Source organism: Nomascus leucogenys, chromosome 7b, assembly GCF_006542625.1.
Source record: "Nomascus leucogenys isolate Asia chromosome 7b, Asia_NLE_v1, whole genome shotgun sequence".
Lineage (NCBI taxonomy): Eukaryota > Metazoa > Chordata > Mammalia > Primates > Hylobatidae > Nomascus > Nomascus leucogenys.
This window is the reverse complement of record NC_044387.1, coordinates 87625066-87646388: the sequence shown is the minus strand read 5'-3', so window position 1 is coordinate 87646388 and position 21323 is coordinate 87625066. Positions and strand designations below refer to the sequence as shown.

The 21323-nt window shown below is 35.3% G+C and overlaps 1 protein-coding gene across 5 annotated transcripts in view; it reads left to right on the top strand.

The window, feature by feature from the left end:
- Positions 1 to 7784: 7784 nt before the first annotated feature.
- The window catches only part of SPOCK3 (SPARC (osteonectin), cwcv and kazal like domains proteoglycan 3), a 480219-nt gene continuing 466680 nt past the window's right edge, over positions 7785 to 21323 (top strand). For 2 of the 5 annotated variants that reach the window (XM_030816304.1, XM_030816301.1), the window contains exons 1-2: positions 7797 to 7937; positions 8214 to 8402. Coding sequence is in view for 4 of the 5 variants with exons in the window: in XM_030816301.1 (XP_030672161.1) it covers positions 8214 to 8402 (189 nt within the window). In the remaining variant the exon portion in view is untranslated. Of the gene's footprint in view, positions 7938 to 8177; positions 8403 to 21323 lie in introns of those variants that run through there. The other 3 variants (XM_030816303.1, XM_030816302.1, XM_003257937.4) reach the window with 3 other exon arrangements.

Genomic DNA, 21323 nt, shown 5'->3' with positions numbered 1-21323 from the left:
TGTATATTTTCTTGTCTAAAATAACTAAGATCTTTGGTCATAAAATAAATCTCAACCAATTTAAAAGAATTGAATCATATAAAATATGTTCTCTGACCATCTGGAAAAAACTAGAAATTAATAATAAAAAATATAAAAATCTCCAAACATTTGGAAATTAAACAACACATTTCTAAACAACCTATATGTCAAAGAAGAATTCTGAAAGAAAACCAAAAATACATTGAACTGAATAAAAATGAACACGAAATACATAAAAATATGTGAGGTGAAGCTAAAGCAGTGCAGAGAGGGAAATTTCTTCCATAAAATGCTTATAATTAGGAAAAAAGAAAATTCCAAAATTAATAATCTAATTTCCCACCTTAAGACATTAAGAAAAAGGGAGCAAAATAACCCCAGACAAGCAGAAGGAAGAAAATAATAAAGAGTTTTTTAATTAATGTAATTGAAACCAGAAATGTATTAGGCTGATGCAAAAGAAATTGAGGTTTTTGTCATTAAACGTCATTAAAGGTAATGGGAAAAACTGCAGTCACTTTTGCACCAATGTACTAATAGAGAAAATCAATAAAACAAAAAGCTAATTTATCAAAAAATTAACAAAAAATCATAAAACTCTAGCAAGACCAACAAAAGTGGAATGAAGAAACAAATCACCAATATTGGTAAAAAAAACAGGCGCTATTACTACAGATTATGCAGCCACAAGAAAGGTATAAAGAGAATGGTACAAATAACTTCATACTCATAAGTTCAAAGACTTGGAAGAAATGATTGAGTTCCTCTAAATCCACCCACTACCAAGCCAAGATGAAATATATAATCTGAATAGTTCCTCTACCAAGTAAAAAATTAAATTTGTTATTAAAATTCCTTTAAAAAGTCATGAAAAATATCTCAAATTCACAGTACAACCCAAGCTAACTTGAGCTGTGTCATTGTTGATTGCAACCCAGAGCTTGATTAGAAGAGTAAATCTTTTAAATTATTGTTGCTTGTTTAAAAAATTTTAAGAGCAAAAATATATTTTACTTATAAAAAAAACAAAAGAGGAGTTTGCATTATTGATCTGTGCTATCCCATGTGTATTTATGTTCTAAAAAGTAAGACAAGAATTTGCTTGATTCACAGGGGAATTCTCTGAGCATCAATGAGCACTGGAAAGCTTTTCATGCAGCTAAGTGAGGCATATTAGATCGAAAAACACTTTAAAAACATTACTTTAAGAGAGATTTTTTTTCGCTTCAACTTTTCACTTAATGTTATACACTCTGTTTGTGTCTATATATTAATGTTTTAGATAAGGAAAAACAACATTATTGTGAAGATCACGTTATTTCACATCTCTCTGATTTTACCCACCTTCCTCCCTCCACAAGACATGTTATTTTTACCACTGTTTTTCTATTAAGTCTTATTTTTCAAGGTTCACATCTTGTCTCTTAAATTACCCCTTTCTTTGCTCTCACAGTATCCCCTGCAGGTCTCTAGTAGAAATCGGTTACATTTGCCATCTTTGATCCTGCCATTGGTGAAACAATGCTCTAATCTTCTGTTCTTTGAAGAACTAGTCCCTCTCAGACTTACAAATCAAAGATTTGGTAGAGACTGTTTCCTATCACTGCTTGAGTGTTGGGTTATCATTGTCCACTTATCATCTTTGCCACCAGAGATTAGTTTAGGGTTGGACGTGTAACCAGATCAAAACCAATATGATACAAGGTCAGAACTGTTAAAGGTTCCAAGGTGGAGGAACTCTGCTTTTCTTGTGAATGAATTTTAGGAAAAGAATCTCTCCCTTTTCCGTAATGTGAGATTTGTAAGTGCTGTGCCATTGTGTAAGGCACCTGAATTTGGAAGGTTGAAGTTTCATGTTATAAAGTCCACTGTTTGAACTGGCACACGATGGAGAAGCTCACTAGCTTTGTTTGAGCTGTTTGTCTGAGGTCAAGCCTACCTCTCAACTTTTTATTTCTATATGACAATACATTCAGATTTCAGTGCCCTCATTAATTCAGGAAGAAACCTGCTCCATATATTATCTATCTTCACTCATCATACTCTAATTAAATTATTAATTTATGTGTTTTTGCTCACAAGAGTGTGAGAGATCATGTAGCAACTTAGCCACATTTTTTATCCCTAGTTTGAAGCTTATCGTATAACATTTAGAGAACGATCAATAAACATATTTAAAAATTGTTTCACATTTTAGTTTAACTTTTAAACCAAAATTAAACTAATGCCTGTTAAAGCCTGTTAACATCCTATTCCTTTCTTTACTTTCATTTATCTTGTAGAAAACAGTATGTTTGGCATGGTATGTATGGACAGTAATCCTAACCTTATACTCCTTCTTAGTATGACTGCCTCACATTAAGGGAACTCTCCATTTACCCAAGAGGACAGAAATAAGTGGCATGAATTTGCAATAGCACTTGGGATAGTTTTTATCCTCTGAAAATAGTTAACCCATGGTAATTTAACAGCGAGTGATATATAATGCCCGTTTTGCAGTAGTCAGCTAAAAATAAACAAACAACAACAACTTACAAAGATAAACACAGAAGATTCTTTGTAGATCTTGACTATAGAAACTCTATAGCCATTTTAGAACAATATACCTTACTCGGCCAAGTAGAATTCTGAGTCAAAGAATAAACTGGCTCCCCATATATTTTTATATTAAGATCATTAATAAATATGCAGGTTTAACAAAATTTTAAAAACACATTGGTATAAATCTCAAGAACCTAGGTGTTTTTAGAAATCTTTTTCACATGCAAATTTTTAAATGTAATAGCCTTAATATAAGAATGTGTGTCTTTCTGTGCATGGGCATAGAGTGAAATTATTTTTAAAATATTATTAAACATTTTATTTTATCCTTTTTTGTGTCAGTGTCTCATAGCCCTCAGGAGAATTTAAATATTTATAATAAATGCTCATTGAAATTTTCAGAAAGTCTTTATTTTACAAAGTCCAAACATATATCTCAATTGAAAGAAAACACAAACTTTAATTGCCTTATTGGCCATTTTCCTATCATCTCCTTAGTAATCAATTAATTCAGTCAGATTCACCCTATGGTTTAAATGTTGAAAAATACCTTTTTAAGAATTATAGTAATTGAACTGACTAATGAGTTTCCAATATCTACTACAGCTGCTAAAGTCTGCTTATCTACTGAATGTTTTCGATTAAGTTAAATCACAAGAGGGCCTGTTTATCAAATTAGGTACCTGATATCTTCCAAGTTTGCTTCAGTGGGTTCATCTCTAAAAACAAAGAAACAAACAGAAAAACAACAACAAAAGTCTGTTAACATCCTATTCTAGAAATTCCATTCTGGTTTTGTTTGTTTTTGATTTCCTCAATGCAAATATTAGTAATGGTGCTACTTGCTATGAAATTAAGAACACATGATTTTTAAGACTTACAAGACTTCAGTAAATACAATTCCAAAATGAAGACCTAGAGTGTTCCTTCTTGACATCATTTTATGACATCTTTAATTTACTCCTGAGTTTTTAATACCCAGGGTTTTGCTTCATTTTTTTCCTCTTTTATATGCTTAATTTAAACTCATAGATGGATTTGGTATAAGGCACCATTCTAGATGGTTGACTTTTACAGATCAGGTATTGTTTCCTAGCTTTATAATGAAATGTTTCAGAAATGACCAAATTTTGTCTTTAGGTTAACTCATATATCATTAAACTACAGCTTTGGGTGAAGTCAGACACTTGGAAGTCCCTTAATGCACATGTCTCCTTACCTTCCACCAGCTGGAAAGGTAATGGGAAGCATGTATTCCTACAGGGAAGACAAACAACATTTGCTTGATTGGCAAACAGTTTTGCAATAAGGAGAGAGAGGCAGTCTTGGTTAATTCCCTTCTCAGCCAACCAGTCGGATTGCCTGCTGGGCTACTGGCTTGATGCTGCTGAGATGAAAGATTCCAGTGGACAGGGTCATCATTTGAGTCAGGGACTAAGGTGCTCATTATACAAGTGGAGCTGCTTCTGCCTAGCTTAGCAAGCTCCCTGATGTTGCCATTCTCTCTTTTCCTGCCTTTAATTATAGATGAGTCCTAGCTCTTACTGAAATAGAGATAGATAAATAAATATGCAACAGGTGGAGAAGGAAAGATATGGGGGCAGAAGAATTAAAGAGCATAAACAGAAGATGATTCGGAGATATTTTTACATAGAGAAAAAATATCTAGAAACAAAGTGGCTTGATCATTCTCCAGAACTTTCCTTTGCACTTACTAGCTATAGGATCTTAGGCAGTGAAGGCTAAAAGGTATCATGCATGTAAATTGTCTGGCTCTGTATCTGGCACATGGAAGATGTGCAATAAATTGGACCTTTCCTGCATATCCTCATATTGGTTACAGATAATGGAGTAGTATGCTTTTATAGCTGTTGGGAAAAAAAAAACCTATGAAAGACCACTCTGTGTGTGTGTGTGTGTGTGTGTGTGTGTGTTTGTGTGCACATTCGTGCACATGCTTGTATGTGCATGCATTTAAAGAAATGGAGTTATATGAAGGTCTTCATTGATCCAACCTCAAAGGCGGTTAGAAATGGACCAGCTGTCATTATATATGCTTAGCATTTTGATTTCTAGAGCTGTGGCATGTCTGAAAATGAGGGTAAGGAAACCTACAGAAGAAATAAATTTAATTAAAATAATGCCTATCAAAAATATTCTCTACATCTTTGATGATAGATATTTGTGGATTGATTTACTGAATATTTAGTAGAGAAAGAATTAAAGGGACAAATACACAAATATGAAGGCAAATTTCAATCTAGCAGTGGCCCCAGCATTGGCTTTTCATAATGTATGTAAACTATGATTCTGCATCAGGTGACAGAGTGACAACAAAGGGGCTGGGAATCTGAAGACCTGTGTCTTGCTCTGAGTTCCAATTTTGTAAAGCATGATCAGAAAAATAAAATCAAGTCCCAGCCGTGGCACCAGAATCTCACTTTACCCACTTCATATGCTGCACACCGCTTTCTGATTTTTTGGCTTCTCCGGTTTTTTAGACTGGCTCTCCATCAATCTGGGAAGCAGTCAGTGAAGTATTTCTTGTCTACTCACCTACCTTGACTTACAAGGCTCCTGACTACTCTTCCAATATCTTACCTCCCACCTAATCCTCTTCCCTTATTATTCTCTGCTGTGTTTTGCTCTCGGCAAACTTTCAATGAATCCCCACTGAGGTGATAACTGATAACCAAGGTGTTAACTGAAGTGTGAATTCTCCTAGGATTATTTAAACCTTGAAAGCAGGCTGTTTGAGGATCAAAATGTTGATATATAGAGAAACTGACAGAAAGCTTTCCCTGTGATTAATAACATCACAACATCACACCTACTAGACTTTGACTCTCACTACCAACATGCCCACTTAGCCTAGACAATGGCAATGGCTTGGAAAGAGAAGCTTAAGGAGCTGTAAGAGCAGTGAGGGTGACTGGACCACATCAGACCAACACAAATACACTGTAGACAGGCTCACTCTGCCTCTTTTGACTTGAGACTTTTAAACTTTCAATTTGCTAGTAAATCCTACTCTATCTTCAGATCTGTAGTTTAAAACCCTATCAAAGGCATTTCTTCCAAGATGAATTCAACTGTCATGGTTTGTTTTTCAACAAATTTCACAACTTGGAGACGTCCCTGTGGAGCTGCAGTACGGGAAGCTGCCAGTGAAAGCTAGATGTGAAAACATGCTCTGAACATTGGAGGGTCAGCCACAAAATAGATGTATTTGGGGGGCAAATGCGGTATAAACATAAATATATGTGCTTCCATAAATCTAAAGGTGACCATGTTGGCCTTAGATGGTGGCAATTATTGAGCGAAAATGTATAGCAGATGCTGAAGGGGATGAGTGTTAGAGCATCATTCCTCATCAAATATTTTGTAGCTAATAGCAACTATCTTTTTAAAAGTTAAGTTACAAAGGTTAGAAGGTCATTTTTACTTTTAAAATTACTGACTTCTGCCAAGTATCAGTTTCTTGTAAGAAACAATTTCTGTGCTTTCCCTATTAGACTTAAATTTAGAAATAATGAGGTTTTAAAACATGATGAGATACTCTTATTAAGAAGAAAGTATTTCTTCCAATTTTGAGGTAGAGAGCTAAGGATGAGAGTGTGGGAGGTCAAAGGACCAGGGGTCAGGAAAAGGTGATAGTGGAGAATGGACCACCTACTATTGTTTTAATAAATTCACTAAACAAGAATTTAAATATGTAAACTACATGGTAATAACCCTCTGTGAATAGGCAAAAATAAATATCTTCGAAGAATTAGCACACAACTATATTCTTAAAGTTTTCTGACATCTGTTTGTGTCAATCAGGGCTCCCATGAATTGCAGTAGTATGTTTCGTGTTATTGCTCCACTAATTTCATTCATCACTGTAGAAATGGGGGGAACTGAGAAAAACATGTTTTTCTGAGTTAAAAATAGTAATAGAAAATTCTTTCCTATAAAAATATTACACATATATTTCCTACCATACATATTATATATTTATTTTGAAATATTACATTAAAAAAGGAAATTAACATTAATCATTGAGTTTGGTTATGTTCATATAGATTGCAGAATGTTAGACGAGATTGATATGGAAAATGTGTACTGCTGCTATTCGAATAGCTCCTGAAGTTTTGGAGGCTACAAGAAATTTTCAAAGGTCATAGCTTTGGGAAATGTAGTTTTGGCTGAAATCTCTAATAATTCAAATAGAGATTCATAATGTTATTGCAGTCTATTGGCTTGCAGACATTTCTTGATTTATGTGTAATATTTATTTCATCTAAATTCTCTCTATATATGAGAGATTCTCTGTATCAGATTTTCTCTACAAGGGGCTAATTACTAATTTCCTTCCAGTTTATTTAGAATATGTAGAAAAGACATGGAAAGCCAAATATTTTGTCATAAATGGAAGTTTGGAATACAAAATTGGTGTTCAGGCTTCAAAACTCTCTTCTTATTTTGCAGGAGGGAGACAGTAGTCTTTTAAAGTTTCTGATTCAGGTTCTACGTTCTAAAATAAAGTTGCCAGGGAGTTTTTATAAAGAGAAAAATGCAGCTACAGTATGTGGGACATATAGGTGTTCTCAAACGCCCTACCTGGTAATGCTTCTCTCTCTCAAAAACAAACAAACAAACAAACAAAAAAACAAAAAACAAGGAAAATAAAAAAAGAAACTGCAACCTTTAACATGAAAGTTTGCTTTCGGTAATAATCCGGAAGCTCATAGCAAACTTTAAATTTTCTGAAATTAAACAGATCTCCCAAGACCTTGTGGATAGATGGCCTTTCTTTAGGGAGGAGCTGAGTCCAGGAGCTTTACAGGGTAGGAAGTCCAGGTATTCTTATTTATTGATGCATAAAGTTTTCCTCTGATCTCGTTTCTCACGTCTGCCTGACAACCCTGGAAATTGTGGAGCAGAGGCAACTGCGAGAGATAGTACACTTTGTGTTAAATCCAGGAGCAGAGAATGAGCAGGCTGTTTCGCGAACATGAGAACCTCTTCTGGAGGGGAGAGGTTACAAAGCAGATAAGGATTCCTAGGCTAGGAGCTACCTCGTCCTCTGGCTCCAGCCAAGCGTCCTATCCGGAGCCAACTACAGCTGGGATCCAGCGAGAGGAAGGTGGGATAGGAGGAGGTGGAAGAGGAAAAAAACGGAGGTCGAGGAGGGAGGGGGAACGGAGGGGAGTAAGCTGGAGATCCGCGCGCGAAGGGAGGGTGGAGATGGGGGGAGCGCGCCGGGCGCAGGGAGCTGAGTGGACGGCTCGAGACGGCGGCGCGTGCAGCAGCTCCAGAAAGCAGCGAGTTGGCAGAGCACGGCTGCGTTTCCAGCAGGAGCTGCGAGCACAGTGCCGGCTCACAACAAGGTGATGTGCCAGGAAGCGGTTTTGTGCCCGCTCGGGCTGCTGCGGCTGGGGCTTGCTTCCTTATACCCACCTCTCCTCCTCTGGGTCTGCGTGTGTGTGAGTGCCCGGCTTTTGGGGGTAAAGCCTGCGGGGAGGGGACACGCTTGCCTCTGCTTGTCTCCTCCTCCCTCTACCCTCGTCGTTGCTAATGCATGTTTTCCAGGGTCGCCCCTGGCTTCGTACCCCTTATTTGACACTGACATGCCCCCCCACCCCCCGTTGTGTCTCCTCTCTCAGATGCTCAAGGTGTCAGCCGTACTGTGTGTGTGTGCAGCCGCTTGGTGCAGTCAGTCTCTCGCAGCTGCCGCGGCGGTGGCTGCAGCCGGGGGGCGGTCGGACGGCGGTAATTTTCTGGATGATAAACAATGGCTCACCACAATCTCTCAGTATGACAAGGAAGTCGGACAGTGGAACAAATTCCGAGACGTAAGTGCCGCGCACCCCCATCCCCGGGCACACGCGCGCGCTGTTCCGAGGCGGGGGCCGCGGCGGCCGGGTGTGGGTGGGGAGTGGGCTCCGTTTTCTGAGGAGAGGGGTTTAGGGAAACGCGGCGGCGCAGGGCTGCTGGAGAAGTTCACAGTTCCGCTGCCCCCTACCAGCTGGTTCAAGGGCTTGCTTCTTGGATGCACAGGAGTTCAGGTCTCACCAGGTTCCCACTATTCCTCCCCCACCCTGCTCTCCCCTGTGCCCCCTCCCAGCCCACAAAGGTTACAAAGTGCTGGCTCTACCCTCTCAACTTTTGAATGGTGTTTCTGGCACTGGTAAACACAGCAGATGTGCCTTTGCGATGTATCGCTACTAAAGTGACTAGGATCGATCCCGTCACTAATGGTCCATTAAGGAATTTGAGGGAGGAGGTAGGAAGATGTAAGATTTATAAATGCCCGCTCTCCAAGGATGGGAGAATGTTTGGCGGCACCAGTAAGCACTCGTTGAACTGCTCCTGCTTACATAAAATTGTCGATCAGATTTGTGCTTCGACATGAGTTTAATCCAGAACATGTTTGCAATGCATTTGATTACATTTTATTCCAAAATGAATCACTGCCTTGAAATCTGCGGGAAGGGGATGCGAGGGCGGGAAGGTTGCAGGTGACAGCGATAAAAGAGTTAAACCGTAGACTCCCGTGGAGAGTTTTCAAAAGGGTTATTAAGAGGGAGCCAGGTTTAGACACTTGAAGCCAGTGGCCATGGCTTGCCAGTCATTTCTTTTTTCCTCACCTGATCTGAATGGAGCCCAGTAAGAGCTGCTCACGTACAGAGCGCGGTACAACTGGAAGCCCTGAACTTGGTTGTCCCAGTGAGGAGGCCGCCCTGATGGCTGAATACCGCCCCCAGCCCACCCTTTAAAACGCGGAAGGCCTGAGCTGGAGCGAAAGTGATTCCCAGACACATTGCCAATCCTTACCGTGACATTTGAAAGAATTTCTCGTGGAGTCCATGTGCAGTGCACTATGTGGAGATGAGTTAACTTCTTTCATCAGCTCCGACTCAGTCACCATTTGGGAAAATAAACGGGAGCCTAGGCTAGCTTTCATCCTGCCTCCTCTAATCCATTCTCTCAACCTCTCCATGAAGTAGCTGACAAGCCAAATCTAGCAGAGAGATTCCTGAAGAAACACAAATTTTTACTTTAAAATTAGGTTTAGCCATTTGATTGAGAATATTTAATGGAGAACTTTGCCTACATACTTTATGAACAAAGCTTAAGCATCAATTTGTTGCTAAATAAATGCCCTTATAAAAGCATACCCGTTACATATTTGTTTTAAGTTTACACCAATATTGAGCACAAGCAAAAAGGATAGCGAGTGAGATATTCCTAAACCTAAAGAAAATTTGTTTATCATGCCCTCATTTGGCAAAAAAAAAAAAAATGAACATTTTATCAGTGTTTGAACAATGTTTGACATTATGACATTTCATTATTTAATGGCTGCTTTAAAATCTTTTAGAAATGAATTTTTGAAAGACCTCTCAACAATGGGTTATATTTAGTAGATAATACTGGTTGCATGCTGTTTTCTATTTGTTTTGGGTTTTTTTTTTTTTTTTTTTTTGATAAAATCAACTACACAAGATTCCTCGCTGGGAGAATTGTAAGAGTATTACTATCTTCAATGAGAGCAGAGATAAAAGCTTTCTTCTCTAAAATGTATTTTAAATTTTGAATAACTTAGTATTCTCTTACTGTATTCAAATTACTTTATTGAATTATTGAGTGACTTGGACAGTTTGTGAATGTGTTTGATTTAAACTATTGAGACAAGCTGAGTTGCCTACTATAGAGCTAAATATGCTAGAATTTATGGAGTCAATTTCTATAGAGACAGAGTATTTTATTGCTATATCATTCTCAGTTATACTATGATCTCAAGGAAAAAGTCCATCAAAATTGTACATAAATTTTAAAAAGGATTTACTGATACATTTTATGCAAATATCTGTTTTGAAGTATCTGCAACACCTAAAAATAAATACTGATTTATCCGAAAAACTTTCATCAGGTTTTAGTATTACCATTTTAGTAAGACAGTTATGTTTTTGCAAAGATGACTTCTGGAGGGAATGGAGCAGATAAATGCCATCATTTTTTACCCTTGAACCACCTGTTGCTTATTATTAACATGATAAAATGTATGCTGACAGTGTGGTTTCTCAAATAATAATTCAGAATGCATAATATAGAATCCTTATCTAGACCATCCACCCCACCGCTATTTGTGCATATTCTTTCCCTTCTGGGGAATCATTAGCTTCATAATCTTTTCGTAGCTCTCAGAATGTTATTTTTCCGTTCGTTTTCAGCTGGAAGCACATGGTGATAAGGCATTACTTGAAATAATACTATACTGCATAAATCTACCTTTAAATGTTCTGCATGAGCATTCATATCTCAAATAATGATTTATGAACTCACTTTATATGAGGGCAAAGAAACATGGAATTCTGAACCTCTTATTTGAGAAACAATTTAACTGAAGTACTTTTGTTTTGTGCTTTTTTCCCATAAAATATAATTAATTTTATTTACAAAAAAGCCTTGGGAAACATCAGCATAATTATTGCTTGGATTAATCCTTATGATTATTTGTACTTCCTAAGTGACTGTTTTACATAATCAGCACTGTTTTACAAGTAACTCCTTAATGAAAGTTTGAACTGTTCCTTCTTTTGAAATACATTTTAAAACTATCTTAAATAATATTTAAAAATACAATTTAGCATTATATTTTAATTGAGTAATTTTAAAAATAAATGTTACTCCTTATATATTTTATTTGTAATATAAATATGTAAATATAATTGATTTACAATAAAGCTTTAGGAACAAAGAGCATGGATAGAGTTACGTGAGAGTAGGTGAGCATAAGAACTACTGCCCTGCCGTTGAGGCTCATTTTCCCAATTTCCTTAATATAAATGCTACAGAAGCAATGAAAGCAAAGACAAGTTTACAATGAATAGGTATTAACACAGGAGAAACAAGCTTACAGTGAGTAGGTATTAACACAGGAGAAACCACAAGTACTTTTGACTACTCTATGCTAGCAATGTCCGTTGAATAAAGTTTGTTACCTTTGTTGTCCTTTTGAAGGACGCTTGGAGTGTATGACACTTAATGTTATAGACATAAAGAGCTTTCACTGTTTTGAAAATTATCATTTGGTTATTAGTATAAAAATTCTGATAAAGATTTTAATATCTATGTTTTAGGAAAGCATGAAAGTTTCACTTAAAGATATAGAAAAGTCAACACATTTAAACATAAGTACAGTAGATAGAACCAGCATGCTTTACTTAGGTTATAATTATGTGATTTTAAAATAAAATAAAATAAAAACTCTCTCAACAGTGGTATATATTCAGTAGATATACTGGTTACATGCTGGTTTTTTTTTTTTTTTGGTGGGGGGCTCTGTACACAAGATTCCTCAGTGGGAAAATTGTGGGATATCATTACTTTCTTCCAGAGCAGGAGTAAAGGATTCATTCATCCCATTCTTGTGAATATATTAGGAGAATTGGAAATCAGGATCATTATGCGGAAACTGAATTATTAGCTCAAGTGGCTTATGTATTGCATATTTCAAATATTTATATTTTATAATTTAATTAAGCCATACCCTTTATCATGTAATAAATGAGTATGGAATTTGGAACCAATGAATTAATTAGTAATGCATGGTATAATAACGTTATCAAAATTATTATTGATTTCACTGAAATACATGAATTAACTAGGAATGACAAAAAAAGATAAAATATGAGAAGCCCTCAAATACTGTATTTTGGAATCAATATAATAAATACTTAGCGGAATGATGGCCATGCTAATTTTTAAGTAACTCATATAATAAAAACAGGATTGTGCCCTTTAATGGAAATTCAAATAGTTCTAGATTAAATTAAATTTGTTTTTCAATAAAAATACCTGGGGCTGAACTTTTTGCTTTAAGGAATCGTTACCATTAGTGTTATAGAAACCATAATCAACTTCCGTTTACGTTTATTCCTTAAGTGATGTTTAATATCCTTTGGATATATTTAACGCAATAATAAAGTTCTACAGTTTAACTTTACAAATTTAACCTTAATGTAAGCTAAAGGACATGTAGAATATTGAGAAAATGTAAAATATAGGCTGACATGTCTCAGAGGCACTCAAATTATAAGTTGACTTTTTAAAAATACCTGATTTGCTGGTGTTGAATAGTAAGTAGAACATTCTTAATTTGTTTTTTCTTTTTATTTGCCTTTTTCATCTAAGGTGAGGTTCTTAAGTGCACAGATTATTTAAGAGATAATGGATGATGGTGAGGGATATTTCCTGGCACTTAGTGGGCTACAGAGGGGTCGAGATTCCCGAGGGTCTATCAACTTCTACTGTTGTTAGAAAGTAAATAAAACCATTTGTTTCTATGTCTACTCCAAATAAGTATTCTATGGCTCTACAGGCCATTAAAATTCAAACAATGAGAATCTTTCAGGAATGCTCTCTCAGTACTTTGTTTAGGTTTATGATGTGCCCTGATTATATTTATTGAGTTGCAGGCATACTCTTACCATTGAGGGATCCTCCTTTCTGGCAACAAAGTTGTACTATTATACTTTTCAACAATATGTATCAAAAATAAAATTAAAGATTTATTCATAATTTGGATATATTTAACAAAGTGAACTACTGTTCTCTGTTTAAGAACGCTTTCTCAATAATGGATATCCAATTCTTACGAAAATGCGCATTTTCAGTGTTTCTCACTATGAAGCAACATTTGTAACTGTGGTAATAATTACCTATATTTCACTGTAGTTGAGAACATAGGCATTTCTTGGGAATTCTTCACAGTTAATTGAGTGCGTTATCATAAGTGTTTTTCTCTCTTTTGCTTTTTTGGTGATTACGAGCACTGGGTTTAGTTCTTAAAAGTTTGTGAATATAGTGTATATATTTGCAGATCAAAGCTGGTGAAGACTGTAGCACACAGTAGTATTTTTATTGGACTATTATGCGTATTGTTTAAATCATGGGGAGATTTAATGGAGAGAGGCAATTGAACTCTTAAGAGAAGCCATAGGCAATCTTTGACAATTCTGGGACCAGTGAGTACCTACAGCAGCAAAGGGCTAGGCTCTGGCAGTATCCTGACTCTTGTTTTTGTCATCAGGATCCTAGTTAAGCCGTGATCACAGTACGAACTCCACACTCCTATTTTTTAAACCCGCTGCTACAACCACTACCCTGCTTGCCAGTCAAGATTTAAGTTTGGTTTTGTCATCAGGTATCACATGATGAAGGAAGGCAGGTCAGAAAATGTCCACTGATCTGCTTGTTTCTGGAGGGAATCTTAGCTAGAGCTGGTATCACATTATCAGATTCTGTCAGGAGGTATGAATTGATCACAAAACTTCAGTCGATTTTCCATGGGTTCATCTTAACAGAAATTAAAGAGAAGCAAGCAATACTTTTAACTCTCTAGCTCTCATAACTTCCAGTCAATGACTAGAAAAGTGTAACTAAGTGTAAAAGTGTAAGTAAGAGAAACAAATTACTCTATGTATGTTGTATATGTTTATATGTATTTATGTGTGTAGATTCATGCATAAATGTATATCTACATATATGTGTTATATGTGTGTATGTCAAGTTGACAACAGATTAAATAATCTGAAAACAGAGGCAATTTTATATTGTGCTATAGGTTTTTTGTATGCACTATATATGTATAGTTATTACAAATAACGTGTTGAGTAGAAAGCCAACATCCATCTACCCACCCCCAAAATGTTAAGACATGTTAGGTTTCTTTATTTTTTTTTTCTTTTCCTGGTGAAGTTTTCTGCATCTTATAACTTGAGATGATTTCATTTACTGTTACATGTGTGGACACAGTGTGCTTTTCTGTTTCTTACAGCTAGTCAGCTTGTTTGGGATTATATATTTAAACTTTTTAGCTAGATATACAAAAGGAACATCGGGTACCGCTATAGAGCATTTATGTTGCTACTCTGACAGTAAGACTTTGGGGTTGGATGCTTTTAGATCTTATGATTGTGACTCAGAGTGACATTTTATGTTCTTATACAACTTTAGTTTTCATGATCTGGGTCATAATTTTATTTCATTTTATGTACTTATTTTTAAAGGCTGATCTTTGACTTCTATAAATACTATCCAAGTCCTGTAAGCTCCTGGAGTATTTATATGTCTTTTTTCATTTACGAAAATCATTTCATCTTTTGTACTCTTTCTACCTCTTCTAGTTTACAGATTTGGACACCCCATTAGACTGTGAACTCCCTAAAGCTACAGATTGTAGTCTCCCTTCCTCTCCACGATCCTACAATACACCTAGCATTACCACAATAATTGTCTCAGAGTTATCACTAGAAAATACTTACTAAATGAGGTGACATCATATTCAAAATACACTGCCAATTGAAAAATCCTTACCTAAAGGTTTTTTAGAGCTGTGTTGTCTTTTATTGGCCAGTTCAATTTCTGGCCACCTCAAGCCCATTTTGTAATTTAAATAAAAATTCAATTTTTATAAAATATAAAGTTATAAGTATTGAACCACTTTAGTCCTGTAAGTTCCAAAACATGCCAAAATAGAAATGCTGTGTTCAAGCTGTTGTGTCCAGTTTTAGAAAGGTCAACAGCAGATGACAATGACAGGCATCATGGTGCTCCCTCGGCCAATTGGTTCCATTCTTTTTTCCATAGTTCCTCCTCAACAACATAATTGTGTTGCTCTAACATCTTTACATATTTTTGCTGCCTAATAGGTAATATCAAGCACTAGCATCTTCCGTTTCTTCTTCAACTACTGAACTTCAATTAATGGTTGTATAGGTAAATCCAGATACTTTACTGACAGTTCAGATTTCTTTCTTCCTCTTCCACCTCACTTACAACTGCCAATGCGTTGGTTAGAGAGAGGTTAAGTTCCTGCAGAAAGGAGACCCTGAATCAGAGTACCCGAGTAACCATAGAATTCTGTTTTGCAAGCATGAGACCATCAAGAAGTGGGTGTCCAGGCCTGGGCTTTCAGGGTTACTCCCTCAAGCAAGCTTCTCTGTTAATGGCCATTTCCTATCTAACAGGAGGCGTTTAAGAGAAAATCTAGGACAATCACCTTGTCCCAGAATCCACCTGAAAGTCATCACACATTACTTCTACTTGTATCCCACAGGCCTGAACTTAGTTACATGTCAACACCTAGCTACAAGGGATACTGGGAAATGTAATCTTTAATGGGAATGATCAGCACTAAAAGAAAGCAAGCGATAATCAGTACTCGGAGAAAATGTTGGTAACTACGGTATCTGGTTATGCTCTTTCAATCATCTAAATATCTCTGGAAAATATTCTCAGTCTCCACCCCCGTGTCCTCTGATGGGAATGTTTTTTATCATTGCCTGTCAGTTGTTTGCCTCCCTAATCAATCTTTCTTCCAAATTCCATATTATCCCAGTATCCTCTTAGCCATGATGGACATGCTTGAGTAGTGCTTGCTGAGCCAAAACTATGACACCTAGTACCTAACTGTTCTAGGTGTAGGAGTTTGGTGGTAAGTAGTAGAGTGCTAATTTCTAAAAGGAAATTTCGAAGGTCAAAACCAAAGCAGAGTGTCCAAAAAGCTACCATGTTAAGGAGAGCCTGAACCTACTTACCAATGCTGTTTTCCTTTAGTGAAATCATTTAGCATGACTTCTGTGAAATCTTTTTGAACTGTAGATCTTTGGTCATAGGAATGGAATTCCCTGTGTTAAGGCATTAATGGTGATTGGTGGGCAAAAATTAGAATTTACTTCTCACATCTCTTAGTTAAAGAACAGGATACTCTCTTGCTGTTACTGGTGTATTTCCTCTGATGCAGAAAAAGGAAAGTACCACTAACACAAACAACATTTTGCTGAAATAATACTAGAAGTGACACCCTTGCCAGGTTCATGCAGCTCTTAGGCTTGAAAGCAAAGAAAACAATCTTTTTGGTTCTAGTATCTCTGGGACAGTTAGGAAATAAAAACTGCAGCAAATCAGATTTGCCAGAATTCCCATACAGGCTTTACTCTTCAGATTTTTTTTTTTTTTCTTAACATGGAAGGTTACTGGCAATTAGAATGCCTGAACTTCTGAACTGAATCATAAACAGAGATGGTGAATTGCACTGTCTATCAGGTTTTGTTTTCTGGAGAGATCCTTGATTTTTTCCATCTTCATACTTGCTACAGAAAAATGTTCCTATTATCATTTTTCATATATATTCATGGCATGATTATATTACAAGGGATGATTATATAATTTTGCTTAATATGTTACACATAATTAAATTAATAATACTAATAATATAGTATACAAATATGTAAGGTGAAAGGGTAGGTAAAAAGTCTTCATAAAGTTATTTTTCCCTTGCAGTCATGTCATTTCTCCCAAAGGATTGATGCTTTCCCTAATATTCTTCCACCAGAAGTCATCTGGCCTTCAATTTTCTGCTCACAAGCTGTTTCCTTTATCGAGGAAATAATGGTCTGAATCAGAAATGCTGTCTCCCACCTCCAAATATATATTGCAGATTTTTCTATTTATAAATTAAGAATAATGGCCTAATAAAAATTTTTATTCCCTCCTTCAGAAATAGCACCATTATATTTCATTAGTTCATTTATTGGTTTTAAAAGCATCATGTTGAATAAATAATAATAATCTTAAGAATCTGTGTGAGGTAGATTCTTTCTGTTTTTATATGTGGCTTGTATATTTTGGAGACATTTAATCCATATTATCACTCTTATTGTAAAACAGAGATAATTAAATTCAGTATTCTGTTTTCATAACTGTTTGATTAGAAAAGTTATTGATTATTTAAATTATGCTATTTCAATATAGAAAAGAAAGTTTTGGACGGGTGTGTTGGCTCATGCCTGTAATCCCAGCACTTTGGGAGGCCGAGGTGGGCAGATCTTGAGGTCAGGAGATCGAGACCATCCTGGCCAACATGGTTGAATCCTGTATCTCCTACATATACAAAAATTAGCTGAGTGTGGTGGCACGTCCCTGTAATCCCAGCTACTCGGGAGGCTGAGGCAAGAGAATCGCTTGAACCAGGGAGTCGGAGGTTGCAGTGAGCTGAGATGGTGCACCTGCACTCCAGCCTGGCCATAGAGCAAGACTCAGTCTCAAAAAAAAAAAAAAAAAAAGTTTAAGTACCTTTTTATTGCATTTATCTGTATTATATACATTTTTTGTTAGGTTTGAACATTTGGTAGCTTGGTTTACTATTGATTAGGAAATTAATTAGGAAAAAACTTATATTTGGTATACATGGCTATTTTCAACAATCAAATAACAAGTGGCATATACAAAAATTGCTTCTTTTTCTACAGCATTCTCTTAAGCTTTTTTATGTGGATTTAGAATAAACTATATGCTAATGTTTCTATTTTCAGATTGTTATGTCATTTCATCAATAAAATATCCCACATCTTTATCTACATTTTTGAATATGCAAGGACAAATAAACTCTATTTTAACTTTTCCATACTATTTTATCATGGATTCCTCTTTTTGTCTTATTTTATTTTTTGAAAATTCCAGCTAACTATGGTAATTAAGTTTAAACACAATGTCTTTAATAGTGCACTAAACATGTATATAGTAAGCAAGATGACAAAGATAATAAAAATGAAAAAATATGTGCTAGAAAACTATGATGTCAGAATTTATAAAGTAAATACAACTTTATTCGATATTTGATGGAAATAATTTAAAAATATTTTAATTTAATTAATGGCTGTTTGTCTAACCATAACTTTTAAAAATAAGTTAAATCCACAAATAGTGTGTATTTTATATGTGAATAGGCTACTTAAAATTTGACTCACTATGGCTATAGAGAATGATGATGGTAAAAATGCACTCACCCAAAATATCAAATGAGGTAAGTACTAAAAGTTTTATAATAAAAATATGACAGACTCTTCTTTGTCTAGAAATTGATAATAATGTAATAATAATAAGCACTTTAATACAGCATATCACATTTCAAGGAGTATTATAAGTTCACTTTTAATTTAATTCTTTAGGAATAAGGACTGGCTATATTGCCCAAGCTGGTCTCGAACTCCTAGGCTCAAGTGATCTTCCTACCTTGGCCTCCCCAAGTGCTGGGATTACAGGCATGATCCACTGTGCCTGACTAGCTTTAAAAAATGTATTAATTAGTAATATCCCCATGTGGAATGTACAACTGTTAATCCATTGTGTAGCTGAAGAAACTCAGGGCCAAGATCACACAGCTAGTATGAGTCAGGGCTGTCTCCAGTAGCAGAATTTTGGCTCCAAGGACTTTGTCCTTAAACATAGAAGAGTAATGCTTCTTCGTGTGTTAATGCTGTTTTGGGTCACTGTTATATGCTAGACACCTTAAAGATATTATCCCACTTAATATGTATCTCTCCATAGATATATAATATACCTATATATAAACATATATTTATATATAACCATAATATGTAAGCATATATAAATATATGTGCTTTATATATGAGTATTCATATTTATATATGAATATATAAATTTATATTTATAAATGAATATAAACTATGTTATCTATTATATTTTATATATTCATATATAAATATATTCATATATATGAATATAATATAATATATATTCATATATAAATATATAATATATATTCATATAAAATATATAATATATATACATATATGTTTATATATGTTTATATATGTTTATGTATACACACATATAAACATATATATGTATATGTATACATAAACATATATGTTATATACAAACATTATATATAATATATATGTTTATATGTGAATATATAAACATATAAATATATAAACATATATGTTTATATATAAATAGATATAAACATATATGTTTATACATAAATAGATATAAACATATATGTTTATATATAAATATATATAACTTTGTAAAAAGCACATGACATAAAATTTACTATATTAGCCATTTTTAAGTGTACAATTCAGTAGTGTCAAGTATATTCACATTGTTTTGCAACCAATCTCCAGAACTTTTTCATTGCAGAACTGAAACTTTATACCCATTTAACCACATCCCATTTCGCCCTTCCTCCAGCCCTTGGTAACAACCATTCTAGCTTTTGTTTCTACGAATTTGACTGCTTTAGATATATATGTGGAACAATAATATTTGTCTGTTTGTGACTGGCTTTTGTTAGCGTAACGTCCTCAAGTTTCATCCATGTTGTGGCATGTGACAGGGTTTCCTTTTTCTTAAAGACTGAACAACATTCCATTGCATGTATATTTTACATTTATCCACTTATCTGTCAATAAAAAACCTTGGGTTACTTCTACTTCTTTGCTATTGTAAATAATGCTGCTATGAGCCTAGGTATGCAAATATTTCTTCAAGATCCTGCTTTCAGTTCTTTGGATATATACTCAGAAGTGGAATTGCTGGATCATCTGATAATTTTATTTTTAATTTTTTAAGGAACTGCCATACTGTTTTCCATGGTGGTTACGCTGTTTTATAGTCCTACTCACAATGGATAAGGTTTCCAATTTTTTGCACCCTTGCTAACACTTGTTAATTTACATTTTGTTGTTGTTTTTGTTGTTAGTAGCCATCTGAATGGATGTGAGTTGATACTGTGGTTTTGATTTGCATTGCCCTAATGATTAGTAATGTTGAGCATATTTTCATATACTTGTTAGCCACTTGTACAGCATTTCTGAAGAAATGTCTGCTCAAGTCCTTTGCCCATTTTTAATTGGGTTATGTATTTTTCTTTTTGGCAAAATCTTTTAACAATGAAAAAAGTAGAGATTATTAATCTTCTTTCACAAATAAAGTAACTCAGTATCAGCAAGCTTAATCAACCTGCTGAAAATCAGTGAAGTTTGAAATGACTTTCTAATTCTAAAGAGCATGTTTTTTTAATTAACAGTTGACCACTTTAAAACAGTTACTACAGACAGCTCAAATTGCTTTTTTTGTTGTATTATATTATGTTATATTATTTATTTTTTAAGAGACAGCAATTTGCTCTGTTGCCCAGGCTTCAGTTCAGTGGTGTCATCATAGCTCACTGCAGTGGGAAATTCCTGGGCTCAAGTGATCCTCCCACTTTTGCTTCTCAAGTAGCTGGGACTACAGGCATGTACCACCATGTGTGGCTAATTTTTTTTTTTTTAATTTTTTGTAGAGACTGGGGTTTCACTTTATTGCCTAGGCTGGTCTCGAACTCTTAGGCTCAAGCCATCCTCCCGCCTCAGACTACCAGAGTTTTGGGATTACAGGCGTGGCACATTGTGCCTGGCTTGGTTTTCTATCTTTTGACATATAGTTGGTCCTTTTAAATGGTCACATTGACTGTCTATTTTCTTACCTGCTAGACCAAGGAATTGATTAAGGTTTGCAATTTGTATTAGAATTTATTGTCCTTTATACAGAATCACCATGATCTTGCTATAATTTGATCAGTATATCTTGAAGCTGCAGTAGGAAACTTCTAGTTGCCTGTCCTTCATTAGTCTTACAAATGTCAGTAGTTTCAAATCACATACTGTTCAAATAGTAATGTTTATCCCTGCAGAGGTACTATATTTGGCAACAGCATATTACTGGCATTTTTATTACTGACCTTTTTTGATATCAAAGTGCAGGTCTGAATATCTTATGTGGTCAGAAATAGCTGTTAAAAGAAATACTAGGCTGGGTGGGATGGCTCACGCCTGTTAATTCCAGAACTTCCAGAGGCCAAGGTGGGAGGACAACTTGTGGCCGGGAGTTTAAGACCAGCCTGAGCAACAAAG